General features: G+C 33.8%; 1 protein-coding gene across 2 annotated transcripts in view; it reads left to right on the forward strand.

Annotated features, from left to right (window-relative positions):
- The window catches only part of LOC110038059 (exonuclease DPD1, chloroplastic/mitochondrial), a 54,305-nt gene that overhangs the window by 28,930 nt on the left and 6,944 nt on the right, over nucleotides 1-18,431 (forward strand). The window contains exons 3-4 of one of the 2 annotated variants that reach the window (XM_020742817.1): nucleotides 6,459-6,664; nucleotides 13,717-14,185. In XM_020742817.1, the coding sequence (XP_020598476.1) occupies nucleotides 6,459-6,664; nucleotides 13,717-13,778 (268 nt within the window). In that variant the 3' untranslated portion in view covers nucleotides 13,779-14,185. Of the gene's footprint in view, nucleotides 1-6,458; nucleotides 6,665-13,716; nucleotides 14,186-18,431 lie in introns of those variants that run through there. The other variant, XM_020742816.1, reaches the window with a different exon arrangement.

Below are 18,431 nucleotides of genomic sequence, written 5' to 3' on the forward strand. Positions count from 1 at the left end.
TCAATGATGGCATGAAGTATTCTTCTTATGCCTTGTTTGACAAGTTTAGAATTATAATAGTTGGCATGAGATATCGGTATCAATGCATTCCGCAAGGTATTCTTTCGACAACATGAAGGGAACACTATCATTTTGTTGTGTATATGGATGAAATAATTGTCATTGGTGATGATGAGGCAAAGACTGCCCAACTAGAGGGAAGAATGGGAAGACATGTTAGGTAGAGGATTTGAGATAACTCAGATACTTTCTTGGGATTAAAGTAGCTCATGGACCTGAGGGGATGGTTCTATCCTAGAGAAAGTACGTATTGGATATTCTCACGAAGACATGTATGCGAGAGTGTAAACCTGTCATCTCTCTAATTGATCGGAATGTCAAGGTCAGTATAGAGGTAGGTGAATCAATTGAACATGGGAGGTATCAGAAGCTAGTGAGCTGCCTAATTTATTTGTGTCACACTCGATCTGATATTTCTTTTGTAGTAAGTGTGGTGAGCCACTACATGCAGTATCCAAAGAAGGGTCATATGGATGCAACATATCAGATTTTGTGATATCTGAAGAGTGCACCAGATAAATGGTTGATATCCAGAAAGAATGGGCAAGTAGATATTGAGGGCTTTTGTGATTCGGACTGAGCAAGTTGTGTCAATGACAGATGGTCTATATCAGGATACTACATGTTTGTAGATGATAACTTGGTCTCACGGAAGAGCAAGAAATTGCCAGTTGTATCAAGATCAACAATAGAAATAGAATACATAGCCATGACATTAGGATTTGTGGAGATAATGTGGTTGAAAGCCTTGTTAGTTGAACTCAAAGTTGATCATGGAACTCAAACGAAGTTGTGGTGTGACAATAAGTTGGCAATCAACATTGCTAACTACCCGGTGCAACACAATAAAACTAAACATGTGGAGGTTAGTATATTCTTCATCAAGGAGAAGCTGAATAATAGAGTGTTGAAACAAAGTCATGTAGCTACTAGAGAGCAGGTGGCAGACTGCCTCGCTAAAGTACTTAGTGCAGTGAAGTTAGCTATATTTTGTGGCAAGATGGGCTTAGTGAATATCTTTTTCCCATCTTGAGGGAGAGTGTTGAAAGTTGTGTAATAAGAGGGTTTTGTTGGGTTTATTTTCTTAAATATTGTAAACGCTATTTAAAACACATATGTTGAATGAAATACCTAATTTTTGGCTTATTTCTTCCTTCTTTTTTTATTAGTTGGAGTGAGATTTGTAATATAGAGATTTATAAGTTAATAAAAGTGTTACGGTTTGATAATTATATTTTGGGTGTTTATATGCTAACAGTAACGTCCAAACAAAAAACTATTAACCGCCAAAACCAAAGAATTACAATTGTCGAAGAATCCGACATTGGAAGCATGATTTTTCGTCGATCATTATGCAATTATCCCAAAAACAAAATAATAATAATACTTGTCAAATAAATTTTAAAAATAACTTTTTAAGATTTATATAATTATGATAGAGAACACTAATTATGATAGAGAACACGGAGATACATATTAAACCAAACAAGAATGATAAATAATTTTTTATTATAATTACTTCCTACATATTTTTTCTAAGCAATTTATTTATTGTGCTCATGGAAATGGAATAATAAGTTAAATGTTTCCGAGATGAGAATGATTAGGTGGATGAGTGGCTTTACACTTAGAGACAAAATGCGGAATGAATATATTCGTGATAGGGTTGGTGTAGCTCCTGTGACAGACAAAATTAGAGAAAGTCGTCTTAGATGGTTTGGTCATATTAAACGTCGACCATTAGATGATCCGATTAGGAGAGTAGATGTTTTAAATTCGACTTGTGTTAAGAAAGGTAGAGGTAGACCTAGGAAGACTTGGGCTTATTGTATTAAAAATGATCTTAATTTACTAGAACTAAATGAAAATATGACACTAAATAGGAGGCAATGGAGAAAAAGGATTCATGTAGCCGACCCCACGTAGTGGGATTAAGGCTTTGTTGTTGTTGTTGTTGTATACATTTAGCTATAAAATCTATCTTTCATTACATATTATGTGTATAAAAAAAGAAAAACAAACATTTTTCGAAGTACATTAATCAAGCGACTGTATCTCTTATTGGAGGAATTATCATCTGCTGCTTGGTCGTCTTGAGTCTCGCCACCTCTGGATAACGCTGACGTAGCGGAAAAGAGCTTGACAAATTATGTCAAGTCAGAGTACTTCAGGTTGACCATTCTAACTAAACACAAACTGGTTGATTGTTAGTTTAGTGTTGAGCTGGAGATGCTTGGCCTGCCCCTCGCTAAATTCCATAATGATCTTCATGGCGGAGTCTCTGTTATCATCCAAAATGATTGAGAGCCAGTTAGACGCACTCTCTATCTCTCCCTTAACTACCGCCAGCCTAGCCTCTTGTCAACTGTCTGTTCACCTTTTCAGCCAACTTGACCTCTGCCTCAGCTGATGGTTCCTCAGACGCCAACACCCGGGCCCAGGGAAGCTTGACTCTCTTCCTTGCCTTGTCCTTTGCTTTTTTGGCTATAAGGAATCATGTTGCTAGGTGGTGAGATGAAGCGAGCTCCACCAATTGGAACAGGTCGACCACACGATAAAGGTCCCACAGGTCATACTTATTCAGCCACTTCTCAAAGCTTTTGGATCACAGGACATCCGCAATTGCAGTGACATACTTGTCGGCGCCTAGACCATTTGGGTACTAGTCCAGTAGCATGTCAATGAGCGCAAAATAGGAGTCTCTGGTAGCAAAAAACGTCGGCTGTTCCTCTTGCATCAGGCTCCAGTCGCCCACTCCTCTGTATCTCTTCCGCTGAGGCGGGGGAAGATCATCCTCAGGCTTCTAGGGTGCCTTGCCCTGTCGTCGGCAAGCTTCCTTAGTGGCGGATGGCTCACCTTTGAACTTGACTTGAAATTCGACAAAAGCCTCTTCAATTATCGTAGCAGCCTCAGAATTGACACAAGTTCAGGAGTCCTAGGAGATGGTCGTCCAATCTCCCCCTGTTAGCGTGGCTGATGATGCTGGGAGGAGTCGCCTGCCGAGGGCTACTAGGTGTCGGTTGGACTGTTCGTCGAGGGCTCTTCAGCATTCGATCGGAGGTAACTCGGAGTTCGGGATCATCCTCTTCGCGAGCTTTCACACCTAATTTCATCAAAGTTGGCTTTCACTCGATCAATATTAATTCACCAGTGGAGATATCTTCGATCATAAACCATTGTTTTAAAAGTAGATTTATTCAATAATCTTTATTTAATTAGAGTTTTGATTACAATTTCTATTTGGCATTTATTAAATTACACACCTTGCTCATAAAGAAATTTCAAGAGGACTACTAACTCTTGAAAAATTCCGATTAAGGCCCCCTTCCTCTTATGTTTTTTAATAGCCTTCATTTTGCTTGTTGCCATGCTGGCATGTTGGCAAACTGAGTGATTAATTATCCCTTAAGATTGAAAAGGCGGTGCTTCTAGGAGAAATTCGGAGATTAATCACAGGAGAGCTATCTTTATTGTTGTCAAGATTAGGCTACACATTAGCATCACCAACAGAGCATAGTGATAGCTTATTCAAAATGGGCTATAAAGTTGTCATAATTTGGTCTCTTGTTTTATTATGTATTGGCATCTTAATCTTTGGTAGACGATGTTCTTTGGCAGTTTGAATGGATGAAGTAATGGTTGATTGAGCTACCCGCTTTGATAATTGTTGACACAAAATATAAGAGTTGTCATCCTTGGATGATTCAAAAAGATGAAGATTTTCTATAACAGTTTGCGATGTTTGGGGGACAACTTGAATTCTTCTCGAGGAGGGTAAGGATTAATTAAGCTAAGTGTTTGCAGACATTATGGATCATTTGAGTAAGTTGGTCCTGCTTATCTTGGAGCAGTTTCTAGGTACTTAGTCATCATGCTACACACCAATATGAGTTTGTTCATATGCACCATTATGGGTTGCAGTCTAGTTGCGTAGTTCTAATCATAATTAAATGCTCAATACAAATGTAGAATGTTGGATCCAAGGTTGATCAGTGAAAATTTGTCAAAATTTTCAGCAACTTCAGAAATTATTGTGACGCAATAAACAAAAGGGATCACATCACTTAGAATTATGCACTATGCTATTATAGAGAACTTAGCCGAACCTCTTGAGCAAAGAAGGGGTGATTTATACTTCGCAAAAATATAATTTAAAAAAAAAATGAGAAGAATGTATTTTAAAATTTTGGAAAATTTTATTGCCAAGTGTTAAGAATTCAAGATTCTTTCATAGATCCAAATTGCCATCCGTCATGCTTGAAACCTCGACCTTTATTCATAGTTAAGGATTATCATCGTTGCTATAAGATGAGGTAGATGTAAATTAGCTACACTAAGTTTAGTTTGATGTTTCTCTCTGATCAGTTATGTAGCTCACATTTTGTCGGGCTTTAGATGAGAATCTTGATCAAATTCATTAGACGAGTTTTATTAATTTTTTATCCAACTCTAGAGCTCTAACAGTTGATTATCTACCAAGTATTGCTAGATGAATGCTACTTTTGATTGATAGTATTTATTGAGTATCGATGTTAAACTTTATTATGCAGTCATCAATGATCACTTCCTCAAATGATTTGTTATCTTTGGGTGATTTCCTGACATTTGTGGCTGTCTAATCATAGAGAAATTTTTTTTGATGATTTTAGATAATTCATTACTAACCAATTGTTCCTCTAGCAGGGTTGGAGACAATTATCCTTTTGTTTGATAGACTTGGATAATCAAGTTGTTGATTCGCTAAGCTTTGGCAAATATAGCCATAGAACTTCTGGGTGCATTTTCTTTCAATAGCTTGTTTCAGTTCGTTATTAATTTTTAGTGCATTGTTTCATGTTATTAGAAGTAGTACATTTAGTCAAAATGAATCACATTAAATTTTAGAGGTTTCAAAAATGGTCCATAATCAGGTTATTTTCTCTTGCTAGTGAGAACCTTAGCTCACTCCATTGACCTTTTCTAAAATTTATGTTTTAGCTATGAGATTCCTTGTTTTACTCTACTGCTACAGTTATTGTCGCCTATTTTTGCCCTAGTACTAGCTGTGTGAATCTTTTGTTCTTGCCTCTAGTGGTGCTATAGATTTCTCAATGCGTTGCTTCATTCAGTTAAAACCAATGCATTGGGTTCTGCTTTGTTGTTTGAAGCAATAAATCACCTTTGAATTCAATGTGTCTCTGTTTAAATGCCAGTGCACTTTAAAATTTTATGAATTATGAAATGAAATGTTACCATCTGTTTTTGTTGCACACTCAAAAGTTGGAGAAAATAACAATGGTAGAAATGGTTAACTAGAAAAGCCAAAATTAAATGTTTGATTTCAAATGGTTCTATAGTAATTGCTTACTCTCTGCTTTGTTTTGCTTTTAAAGTTTCCCAGTTTTCTATAAATTGAGTTATTAGTTCTCTTTTCTATCTGCAAGTCTGATTCCAATGAAGGAATCAATTCATATTTCAAACTCCCACCGAAGTTTATCAGAGGGGAATAAAGTTAATAAGAATCTGTTAGATAGAGCTAGCATTTCTTTTAGCTATTTAATGTTACTATAATTTTTACTATTCTAAATGCATGTTGACTTTCTAATTTATTTAGTTTTTATGCCTTGAGAGTCATCATTCTTAATTCGTATGTTTTCTGAGAGTTGCTTGTCGCTTGACATCATTCATTTTGTAATTTGATTTAAGTATTATGTGAAATATCTTGTTTGGTCATCTTGTGTTTCTTTTGATTTTTCAATGTATATGCATGGTTATTGGTGATTTCTTATGCTCAAAGGTGCAACATGCCTATTGGTAATTTCAAAATCTTAGAGTGCTTGATTTACAATTAAACCATTTGAACTCTTTTAGAACCTTTTACATTCTACATGTTGATGAAATAACATGCGTTCCTATTTTAGTTGCATTATTTACCCTAGTAATTTTTGCTTGATTTGCGACTTTCTTCTCCTATGGAAGTTTGTGAATTCCTTTAACAAGAGAACTTTAACTTCTATCATTATATATTGGATAATGTTTGGCATAGCTTAGTTGAAGCTTAAATTTTCATTTAGCAATGGTGTTCCATGTATTAAAATTTAATTTTGTCACCTTTTATGAGCATGGTGCATGGTAAGGTTGGAATTTGTCTATGCGATGAATGAAAATTATTGTCTTAGATGACAAATGCCATAAATTTTAGTAAGTGGATTGAAGAATAGAATTTTGTGTTACCAATATGGAAATATTTCATCTGACCCAAGGGAGTAAGTTTCAATGATCTACCGGGGCATTCAACATGAAATATTTGAATTATAGTTTTGTGATTCATTTTCCTTTCATATTGTAGCTGGTGTTTAGTTTTAGCTGTTTGAGGCTTCTCTTTACTCACGGAACCTTATTCTTATTTGGTTCTATAGTTTTGAGGAACTTATTCCCATTCTACGGCAATTTGTAAGTAGCCGTCAAAGGAATGGCAGACCAGTGCTATGGATTGCACATAATGGACGAAGATTTGATGTGCCTTTCCTCATTAGGGAATTCAATCGTTGTTCAGTGGAAATTCCTGAAGATTGGTACTTTCTAGATACACTTTATCTTGCACGCCAGTTAAGAAAGCCAGACGGTATGCCATTGTTATTTATTCTATCCATATATTATGTCAGTTTCCTTTTTTTTGTCCAATTTCTATGAAACTTCTAGCCTCGGTTTTAGAGATTACATAACTGATCATATAGGGCACTGTAAAATTTTTAGTACAGTATTTTATTGAACAATTAAATTAGTTTATGATACATCAATGTTTTCATTATGAACTAGGTGTCTGCTATTATTTAATACTTCAATGTTGTTGTTGTACCTTTTTTTGTAATGGAAATGCCATTTGGAGACTAGGATGATTAACAATGAATAATGATTTACTCTGAAATGACCATCTTCTTTTTTTCTTGTTCTTATCCTTTTCCTTTCCTTTCCTTCTCTCCATTCTCTCTCATTCTCACTCTCAGGGTCTGTTTGGGGCAGCTGTTGTTTTTCAGCTTTTCAGCTGCAGTTGCACTGCCCCAATAAGCTGCTACGGGGAAGCTGACTACCTGTTTGTTACAGCTGTGTGCTGTGTGAAAACAGCTGTGGGGTAGCTCTTTATGAGAAAATGAACAATTTGCCCATGTTTAGTAAATCTGTTTAAAACAGAAGTGAGACAACCATATATTGTTACTTCAGAAGCAGGAATTCATTTCAAAACAGAATAAAAGTTTTAATATGCAACTCACTTGAGTACCAAAAGTCCTAAAGAAAAAGAGAAAAATTATTAAAATTACAAATAAAATAATGATGATATTATTTTTAACATAAAAGCAATGCATGTCTTGTTCTAAGCTCTCCTCCAAAGATGCTATCAATTCGCGATCACTTTTGACAGAGAAATCAACCGGACTGTTAGCCCATCGGAAGAAGTCGCACTTTTCTGCGAGGCTTTGTGACATTTGTAAAATTGTTGACCGTAGCTATGAGGCTGACGTGACCTCAGAAAGGAAGTCTTTAGTCCGCAGTGTCATAGCAATTTTCTGGATGTCCTTTAAATTTTGGAGCTCATCTTTTCTGAAAGCACCGAAATAGAAACCATTAGTCATTCATTTTAAGCTGGAAACTATCAAAAAAAAAAAAGAAAACAAGAAGAAAAACATATCAAAACTGACCAACATCAACTATTAGTGAAATCACACAATAACTCAATCACCCTCAAACTAACGCATCGGTGATTTGTTCCCTAAGGACCGCTATTTCATTTGCACCTTCCCCTTCTTTCATGCAAATAATACAATGATCATCGTCATCTCGTAACAGAGAATGCCCGAGGTGGTACTTGAATGCTTCTGCAGGTACTTGCTGTTGATCCTCTTTGGCACTGCTGAAATGCCTAAAAATATACTACTTTTTATTTGCATTTAATACAAATCTTTTAGTTATATTACATTTTAAAGATAGGTATTTTTGTGTTTTTGATTACATGTATGATAGACTATGCAATTGAAACAAATGGAGTAAAAATGGAGCAATTCAGAGTAAAATGAAGCAAATTGGGGTCAATAGAGCATAAAAGAAAAAATTAGTTTGACGCCTAGTCCCCAGGTAGTTATTCTGTGCTTCTAGTATGCTGGCGCCTAGGCGTCACGGGTGGGACACCTACGCGTCACGAGTGGGGCACCTAGGCACCAAAATCGGTTTTTTTTTAAAATGCAATGTATTTTTACGAATTTTGAAGGGGCATCTAAAGTGACTCTTCGAGATTTCGAGGTTATATTAAAAAGAGAGATTTCCAAGTGTAGGACTCCCTTCGTTTGTGTGTGTTGGTGTCTCTTGAGGTGTGTGTGTGTGTGCGTGTTTGGTGTAATCCTAGAGGGAGAAGAGAGAGTGAGGCTTGGTGTCTCTTCGTGTGGGAAGTGTCTTTTGGAGTCTTGGTGGCGTCTTGGTGGCTCTTGGTGGCTCTTGGAACTTTGGAGAGAAGTGTAAGGGATTAATATTTGCTGTGGAAGGTGTGAATCTTCTGTAAAGATAAGTCTTGTACTCTTATTGTATTTGCTTTGAATTATTACAGTATGGTTGTGTGATTTCAATGTCATTTGCACTGGAAAAACCATGCGTCTTCTCCATGCTTAGTGAGTAGTTTTCCTTACTATTTTCTCTTGTGATGAAGTAGTGACACGTGTAAGAAAATTTATTTTATGTTAGAATAATTTTAATTTTTATGTGACGAGTAATATCTATGTTGCTTCATTGATATAACGTACTGGTCATAGGTTATGTTAAAATCTGTTGTAAGTTGAGACTAAAACTCGGAAGAGAGGTGAGACTCGAGAGCGTAGCGATCTCACAACATGAGAGGGCTCACATTGACCGATTGGCTGATAACGTAGTTTAGGTGACAATGCAATTTTTTAAAAAAATATACTTCATGTTCTATTTCTATTAGGAGCTTCTAGGTGACAATTGATGTAAGTGAATGAGTTCCTTAGTATGAGTTGTAAGAATTTTAACCACCTTCGCATCTCTGTTAGTTGTGTAAATCTAATAGAATATTAAGCGTACCAATACACTCAGAAGAGGGTAGGTAGGCATATGTTTCTTGTTGGCACAAAAATTATTACATAATTCTATCAATTCTTCTACTAAAGCCACTATAATCATTATGAGTGGGAAGAAATTTTGATTATATAAGAACTTTCCAAAGTTTAAAGAGCCTTCGTAGATTAATTTTTTATTTTAATGTAGTTAACTTTAATTTTAAAGTAAAGTAGTGAGTTTCGGAAAATCATTTTTTTTCAAAAATTTCAGGCTTAGACGAATTAGTGTAAACTAGCAGTTTTACTGAAGTCGTCATGAATTAACACCATTTCACGATGGGATTGATACTTAGAGTTTTTGAAAGAAAGCTCTATATTGCTTGAACGATTCGTATGCTTGCGTAGAATTTCTAGTGTGTAAATTATAAATCAATTTTTAAACTCTATAAAATATCCATTTTGCACACTAGTTGCCTGAAGAAACTGGGTCAAGTTTTTGGCCGAAAAATTAAATAATTACGTAACTGCGGAACATGTCAAGTTTTTGGCCCCGTTACCGGAGAAGGAATAGTTGATTTGACTTAAGTAAAATTTTAGTTGAACTAATTAGACTTAGACTTGAAATATTGACTATGGAATATGTTAAGTTTGTGTGTAAAAAAAATTTATTTAAAATTATTATTGAAAAAATAATTTATAAGTATTTTTGAGAGCCTGTTTTTATTTCTTTTTTAATTTTTATTTTTTTTATGCATAATTCAGGAGTTATAGACCTTGAACCATACGAATCAGAACTAGAGAGAACTGTTAGGAGGATTATGAATCAGAGAGGACTCCATGAATTTATTGTAGAAATGACGGATCAACAAGATAATGAATATTCATTTTTGGATTATAATGCTAGTAGCTTCGATGGAGTAAACCCCAAGAGGGTAGTGAACTTTCATGAAGCTGATATGCTGATTATTTTACCTTCTCAGATTGCAATTATTACGAGAAAGTTAGATCAATATGTAGAAAGTTTTCCTTAAGGGCTACCACTTATTGATAAAATTCATTTGGACAATTGATTAAGCCAACTCTTTTGAAACTAGCCATGAGATACACAATCGCTCAGATAACCCTTATTCAGATTATTACAACCCAGGCTGGGAGAATCATTCTAACTTTAATTAGAATTACAATTTTGGAGAAAGAAACGAATTGTGGCAAGATAATCAACTTAATCAGATATGTAATTGGAATAATCAGGGCAGTTTTTAACGTTGAACTTTCTTTTTCTCATAGATTTAACTTCAATTCACAGAATGAGAAGTGGTTATTGTTAGAAGAGAGTGTCATTCAAATGGAGAGTCAACTAGAAAGTCAAGGGTCTGCAATAAGGAATATAGAAAACCAATTGGAGCAGAGAGAAGTGGTTATTGTTAGAAGAGAGTGTCATTCAATATCAAGGGCCTGCAATAAGGAATATAGAAAACCAATTGGAGCAGATTGTTAACTCAATTAACAATCATCCTCCAAAGATTTTACCCAGTAATCTTGAGATAAACCTTAAGGAGAAGAACAGTGTGCAAAATAAAACTATCCAACTAAGAAGTGGAACAGAATTGAAATATATGGTTCAAAAGAATCTTGAGTTGAGAAAAGAGAAAAATGAGATTGAATGACCAATGGAAGAAATTCTTAAAGAATTAGAAAAAACAAGATAAATATAGAAAAACCACTCCCATCATTTCCTTAGCCCCCCAAGGGAAAAAATTAGAAGATAACTCGAGCCTTAAGAGGAACATAGTAGAATTTGATTCAAAATCTGAATCATCTAAAGAGAATCCAATCTAAAATTTTGGAGAACTTGAATTATCATATAGAGATCCATTTTTTATAAATTTTATGGATGATATTAATATGCAAATTGAGAAAATCATTAGAAGAATATTGGATCTAAAAAGAAACACGAGGAATAATAATCTGAATCAATATGAAAAGAAAAAATTGAAAGAAAAATTAAAATTCAAGGATTTCGTAGGAATCACATGATCCGAAAAAGATTGGGTGATTGATAATGAATTCCTTAAATGGAATTTTGATCCGAGATGAATCTTTGTCGGACTGCCGACGTTAAACGAAACGCTTTGTGGAAGACACCCAGATTATTTTTGTTGGTGTGATTGTTTGTGAGCTGTGACTCTTGTCAAGCTGATGACGTTAAATCAAACGCTTTGTAGGCCGCAACCCATAGTTATCAGTGCGGATTAATTAGATTGTTTGTTGTTATGATGTTTTTAAATGTGTTTTATTTTAAAGATATTGTGAGATAATGAGACTTACATGATGAGAAGACATTCAAAGCACGAAGAGGATAAAATTTAAAGCTCTCATTTATTGATCAATTATCAGTACTGCTACAAGAAGTTCTTCTATGGGATTGGGATACCCTTCCCTTATCTTTGCTCTGTGTCAACAGTCTGGAGTTACTTATGAAAATTGGGAGGAATTATTACATCCTTTGAAGCCAATCACGAAGGCAAAGGTACAAGTTTATCAAAAGCATTTTGAGACCGGATTCGGTGCAAACAGTGCCGATATTCCATCTTCTTCTCGAGCATCGACATCACGAGCCTCACATAGATCTGCCTCAAAATTAGAGCCTATTTTGGAACTTTTGAAGATACTTGAAGGAGATATGGCTTTTATGTAGAGCGAAATGTTCGAAAATGCGGAATTTAATGAACATTTGTACAGGCAGAAAAAGAGAAAGCGATTTTAAGGCTTGATACTATGCATCCATGATAGAAATGTTTAAGCAAAATCAATGGGTCGGAGGAAGTAAGAACATTGAATTTCTTGAACATCTTCAATATCAAACTTTTACTTATCGCCAACCCATGAATAATGACATAGTAGATGAAGAAGTTGAGGAAGACAATGATGATGAGAGTGAGTAGGTGTTTTTGCTTATGTGTGGAACTCTAATGTGTAGGTGTCTTGGTGTTTATTTGTGTTGGATTGATATATGTGTGTTGTAGGTGTGATGAAGTGATAATGTAGTAAACTATGTTTATATTATTGTTTTTATGAAATGATTTTTATTGTTGTTTGCGTTAGACTTATCTTTTTATTCATTCCTTATTTATTATATAACAATTTTCTCTATTAAATTGTGAACCTGAAAATCATACGTCTACTTTTATACTTAGTACCTGTACTAAAGTTTATGCTTTCCTTTTAGTTCAATTCAATTTTTAGCATGTATTTATTAATTTTAATTTTTCTTGTTATATTTATCTGCACTGATTGTAAAATATATAAAAATTCAAGTTTGGGGAGGAAGAAAAGTAAATTTCAAGGCTAAAATTTATTTGTCATAGACGAAACTACAAATAAATTTTATTTGAAAAATGATTTTTGTTATGTGGAGTTATAATAATATTACTAAAATTTTAATTATAGAAATGCAATAGAAAAACTTAGTAGAAACTTTAGTGAAACTTTAGTAAAAAAACTTTAGTAAAAAAGTTGAAACAAAAATTAAGATGTTTAGCAGAAAATAGGGAAAATGTTTTTACTATCTATAGTAGGAAAAATTGAATTTTTGAAAAATTAAGGATTTTTAGAATAATAATTTTTTTTAAGAATTTAGACATAATTCTTTTTAAAAAACTAATACTACATTTTAAGTTAATGATATAAAATAAGTTTTTAACTTTAGAAAATAGATAGTGAAATTTAAAATCATTAAAAACCTATTCAAATATACTAATCATCACCTTCTTAAAAAGGAAAAGAAAAAAAAGTAAGTATGAAAAAGAGAGGAGAAGCTTGAGGATTATGACCTAATTAAAAATTAATTTCACTTGATTCATTCTAAGGAAGAAAACTTAGGATTAATCCTAAGCTTAAATTCAGAAAGTATTAGTAAAAATTATTTTCAAAATAGAATTCATAAATTATAAAATTAATATTTTTCTAAGAATACAAAGTTGAAAAAATTCAATTATTTCTGAATTCAATAGAAACTCTGGATTCCTAAGTTTAATACTAAATATTTTGATACCTTAAACATCATCTAATTTACTAGAAATTCTTCTAGGTTGGACTAAGACATTTCTAGAACAAAATTTTAGGTCATCTTGAAGAAACCCACAAACATTAATCAACATATTTTTAAAGATTTTTAAAGTTGTAATGTTAGTTGTAATGTTATTTGAGAACAAATAACGTTTAAGTTTGGTAGATTTTGATAAATTATAAAATTAATATTTTTCTAAGAATACAGTTGAAAAAGTTTCAATTATTTCTGAATTCAATAGAAACTCTGGATTCCTAAGTTTAATACTAAATATTCTGATACCTTAAATATCATCTAATTTACTAGAAATTCTTCTAGGTTGGACTAAGACATTTATAGAACAAGATCTTAGGTCATCTTGAAGAAACCCACAAACATTAATCAACATATTTTTAAAGTTGTAATGTTACTTGAGAACAAATAACGTTTGAGTTTGGTGGATTTTGACTTGCCTAAAAATGGACAACTTTTTATTTGCATTTAATACAATTTTTTTGGTGATATTGCACTTTAAAGGAAGATATTTTTTTGTGTTTTTTATTACAGGTACCATAATTTATGCAATTGAAACAAATGGAGCAAAAGTGGAACAATTTGGAGTTAAATAGAGTAAATTGGGGTCAATGGGGCATAGAAGAAAAATTGGCCTGACGCCTAGGCACCATAATTATTTTTTTTAAATGCAATGTATTTAGACGAATTTTGAAGGGGCATCTAAAGTGACTCTTGGAGATTTCGAGAGTTATAATAAAAAGAGAGATTTCCCTGTGTTAGACTCTCTTCCTTTGTGTGTGTTGGTGTCTTTTGGGGGGTGTGTGTGTGTGTGTGCGGTGTAATCCTAGAGGGAGAAGAGAAAGTGAGGCTTAGTGTCTCTTCGTGTGGAAAGTGTCTTTTGGAGTTTTGGTGACACTTGGGACTTTAGAGAGAAGTGTAAGGGTTACTATAAAGATAAGTCTTGTACTTTTATTCTATTTGTTTTCAATTACTGCAATAAAGTTGTGTGATTTCAATGTCATTTGCAGTGAAGTATCCATATTTATTTTCTATTTTTTGTGAGTAGTTTTCTTTACTCTTTCCTCTTGTGATGAAGCAGTGACATGTGTAGGAAAATTTATTTTAAATAGAATAATTTTAATTTCTATGTGATGAGTAATATCTGCGCTGCTTCATTGACATAACGTGTTGGCCATGAGTTATATTAAAATCTGTTGTAAGTTGAGACTTAAACTTGGAAGAGCGCTTCATAATTTGAGTGCATTTACATTGTCGGGTTGGCTATAGTGAAATAGTTCTGACGGTGATGCAACTTTGAAAAGAAATATACTTGATGATCTGTTTCCATTAGAAACTTCTAGGTGACAATTGATGTAAGTCAATGAGTTCCTTACCATGACTTGTAAGACTTTTAACCATTTTCGCATCTCTGCTAGTTGTGGAAACCTAATAGAATATTAAGCGTACCTAAACACTCGGAAGAAGGTAGACAAACATATGTTCCTTGCTGGCACAAAACTTATTATATAATTCTATCAATTCTTCTACTACTTATGCCACTACACTCATTGCAAGAGGGAAGTGATTTTGATTATCTAAAAACTTTTCAAAATTTAACCAGCTTCCGTAGATTAGTTTTTATTTAATTTAGTGAACTTTATTTTTATATTAAAGTAATGAATTTAAGAAAATCAAACTTTTCGAAAATTCCAGGCTAAGAAGAGTTATTGTAGACTAGAAATTTTATTGAAGTCGTTACGAATTAACATATTTCTCCGTAGACGTATGATCGATACTTAAGGTTTTTGAAGAAAGTTATATATTACTTCAACAATACGTATACTTGCATAGAACCTCTAGTGTGTAAATTATAAATCAGATTTTAAACTCTATAACATATCCATTTTGCCCACTAGCGCCTGAAGAAACTGGGTCAATTTTTGGTCGGGAAACTAAAAACTGCGCAATTGCGGAATGAGTCAACTGCGGAAGTCAATGTCACTTTGAGACGGATGTCGCATAATTTACTTGTGCAACGCCATCGTGGCTATCATAATTTGTATTTGTTTGGGAAATGGGTGAGATGACATATCTTGTAGTATCATCCATTTTCTCATCCAAACGCCAAAATTCCTCTCGATGACACATTGTAAGAAGGAATGTCTTCTGATAAACACCTCTTTTCTGCCATTTGTAACATTACTGGTTCGCTCAAAATCATGTATATGATATCTCGTATCAGGAAAAAGTTTTCAGATACCATCGTCACAATGGATAGCCAACATTGACCAAATAATATGTCTGAAATGTACTGTAGGTTCAGTACGATGTTTATAGTGAATAACCAAAGGATTTGAGACTGCAACATACCGTGCGGAGGGTGTGGGAAGTTGTAGTAAGGATTTAGCATAGCAACCTTAAAAATTTTGTCGTGCGCACTACCCTCCCAACCGAACATGACAAAAGTAAAAAACATGTTAAAGTCACACACAATCATGACATTCTGGGTAGGGGCTCCACAACGTTCGATAAATGCAATCTTTTACTCATTTTAAACTTTTGCATCAACGTGAGTACTTTCTATTGCTCCAATGCAATCATACACAGATACCTTTGAGTTATAAATATCTGATATTCATATTTAAAATTTAATACTAGAAATTGCAAATGTTACCTTAAAGAACGACATGCATTGTGCATCGCATTCAATCTCTGTAGGTGTTCGTACAAACGTTGGATCAGTTGGTTTTATGACTTGTGTAGATAGACTCACAAGTACATTCAGACCCACAAAGAAGTATATACTGATCGTCTCAGATGAGTGTTAGAATTGTTCCATCACACCATGCATTAACTCGTTTTGTGATAATATGTAAAAAAGTTATCGCCAACACCTCACGTTAAGTCGTCCTCGATGACCCATGAAGACCATGAGATCCACTAAGTTCTATTAAAAGAATTTTAAATATCTCTTGCCTCATGCGGAACATGTTGCTGAATCTGGTTGGATGCTTAGCAAACAATTTTTTAACCCATTTGTCTCTGATATAAGATGATGTGAAGCATGAAGAGATTAAGGAGATTGCTACATTTCTCCATCTTCGTCTTTCTGACCAATATACGTGTTGTAATACTCAAAGATCAAGGAGATTGCTACATTTCTCCATCTTCGTCTTTCTTGGTCCGAATCTATGTTTGTGTATATTGTACTAGTGTTAAGAAAAAAAATGAAATTAACAAATCACAAAGAAAACATGACCCAAACATTTATAATAGATAAAATGGACGACGTACGAATATCAGATAAATATATAATAAGAAAATACAATAACGAAGTAAAAGTGTCCCAAACAACAACAAACGAAAAAAAGTCTCCTAGTCAATAGCAAATAAGAGAAAAATTTCCTCAAGTTTCCCTAGAAGAATAGAAATGTCGTAGATATGCCACTCATTTTTCTTTGATAATCGTTGGTCAATATACGTGTTGTAATACTCAACGATCAAGGAGATTGCTACCTTTCCCGTATCCGTCTTTCTTGGTCTAAATCCATATTCGTGTATATTGTACTAGTGTTAAGAAAAAAATTAAATTAATAAATCACAAAGAAAGCATGACCCAAACATTTATAATAGATAGAATGGACGGCTTACGAATATCAAATATGTAATAAGAAAATACAATAACAAAGTAAGAGTGTCCCAAGAAACAACAAATGAAATAAAGTCTCCCAGTCAATAAAAAATAAGAAAAAACTTTTCTCAAGTTTTCCTGCAAGCATAAAAATGACGTAGATATGCCACCCATTTTCTTTGATAATCGTTGTAAAAAAATCTCTGTGGACTGGATCTTGAAGAAGCTCTACTGCAAAAAGGTATATCTCAAAATCCTCTGAAATTTCCTTATCTTCATCTAGAATTTGCACGACCTGCTTAATGGAAGTTCCCTAAACTGTATGCGGGGCATTGTTGGAAATACCTACCAGATGTGATATCTGGTTTTTGAGATAAGCAACTCCACCCTTTTCTTCCCTCTTCACGAGGATGCTTAGAACGGTTGGTGGACTGGATTTTGTGTAGTTCTAGGCTGTAGAGATCGGGTGAATCACCTGATAGGTTGACGACCACATTCTCATGGCTACTACAAAACTCTGTCGCACTTGGAGCACATGCATATTTGCCTGTTGCGACGACACCCTCAAACATCCGATCCAACTTCTCGAACTCGGGGTAAATTCCACAAAGTTAGTACTTCTTCGCTGTGGGCACCACCTGCAAAATCATATTAAACACTTCAATTAGTATTAAAAAAAATGAAATGATGAAATGAATCAAATTAGATTAGACGAAATGAAAAATTGCTCACCGCATATCTTTCTGTTCACCATTCCTCCGAATCATCAATGGTTCGCTTCACCAAATCCCAACCCAAGCCCATTGATCATCTTTTCAAATCCTTCCAAAATTTAAAATCTTTCTTGAGTTGATCTCACTTGTTCTTCATTTGCATCCTGTCATACTCTTTGCATGTAATTTCCTTGAACTTTTTTGTAATATTTTGCCAACTTCCTTTTTCAAAAAGGTAGTTGTCCTATTCCCCATTCAATTTCCTTGATACAAAAGTCACAAAAAATTATTTTGGTTTCTTTTTCCCATAATGCCTGTGTAGCAGTCCCTTTGGTCTCATTTGACATTATATTCCTAGAGTACACCAATATATTGTAACATAACCATCAAAACAATGTCACAATTAAAAAGAAAGAACTCAAAGAGGAGCCTAACCTATCTGGATTTGTAAAATAGAAATCCAAGCTTTTGCTTCATGCAGTAAATTTAAAAAATGCAAGAGCAATTCCAATGTTACATATCTAACACCTAAACATTGTTTTTTTACATTATACCACCTAAATCTTTCATAGCACATAAAAAATACCGTCAGTTTAATTTTTCAAAGGTAAAATACAACTTTTCATGAAAAGGCAAGGTTATATTTATGTAAAAATCAATTTTTTGTTGTTAGATATGTAAATATTTGAAATTGAGTGGCATCCCAATCATGAAAACAATTTCGTCATCCAAAAAGATTTTTTTTTTTGGTCTGATATCCCAATCATGAAAAAAATCAAAAGTTCTTTTAAAAGATAATAAAAAAGAAGGTAAACATCTTTATGCTAGACATATACCATTAAAGCATCTGAAAAACATAACGTAATTACATGTAAACAAAACTTCTCAGTTTCTTCTCAAAATTCTAAAGTAAGAAAATCATA

The sequence above is a fragment of the Phalaenopsis equestris genome, unplaced genomic scaffold (genome assembly GCF_001263595.1).
Source record: "Phalaenopsis equestris unplaced genomic scaffold, ASM126359v1 Scaffold229898, whole genome shotgun sequence".
Taxonomy (NCBI): Eukaryota; Viridiplantae; Streptophyta; class Magnoliopsida; order Asparagales; family Orchidaceae; genus Phalaenopsis; species Phalaenopsis equestris.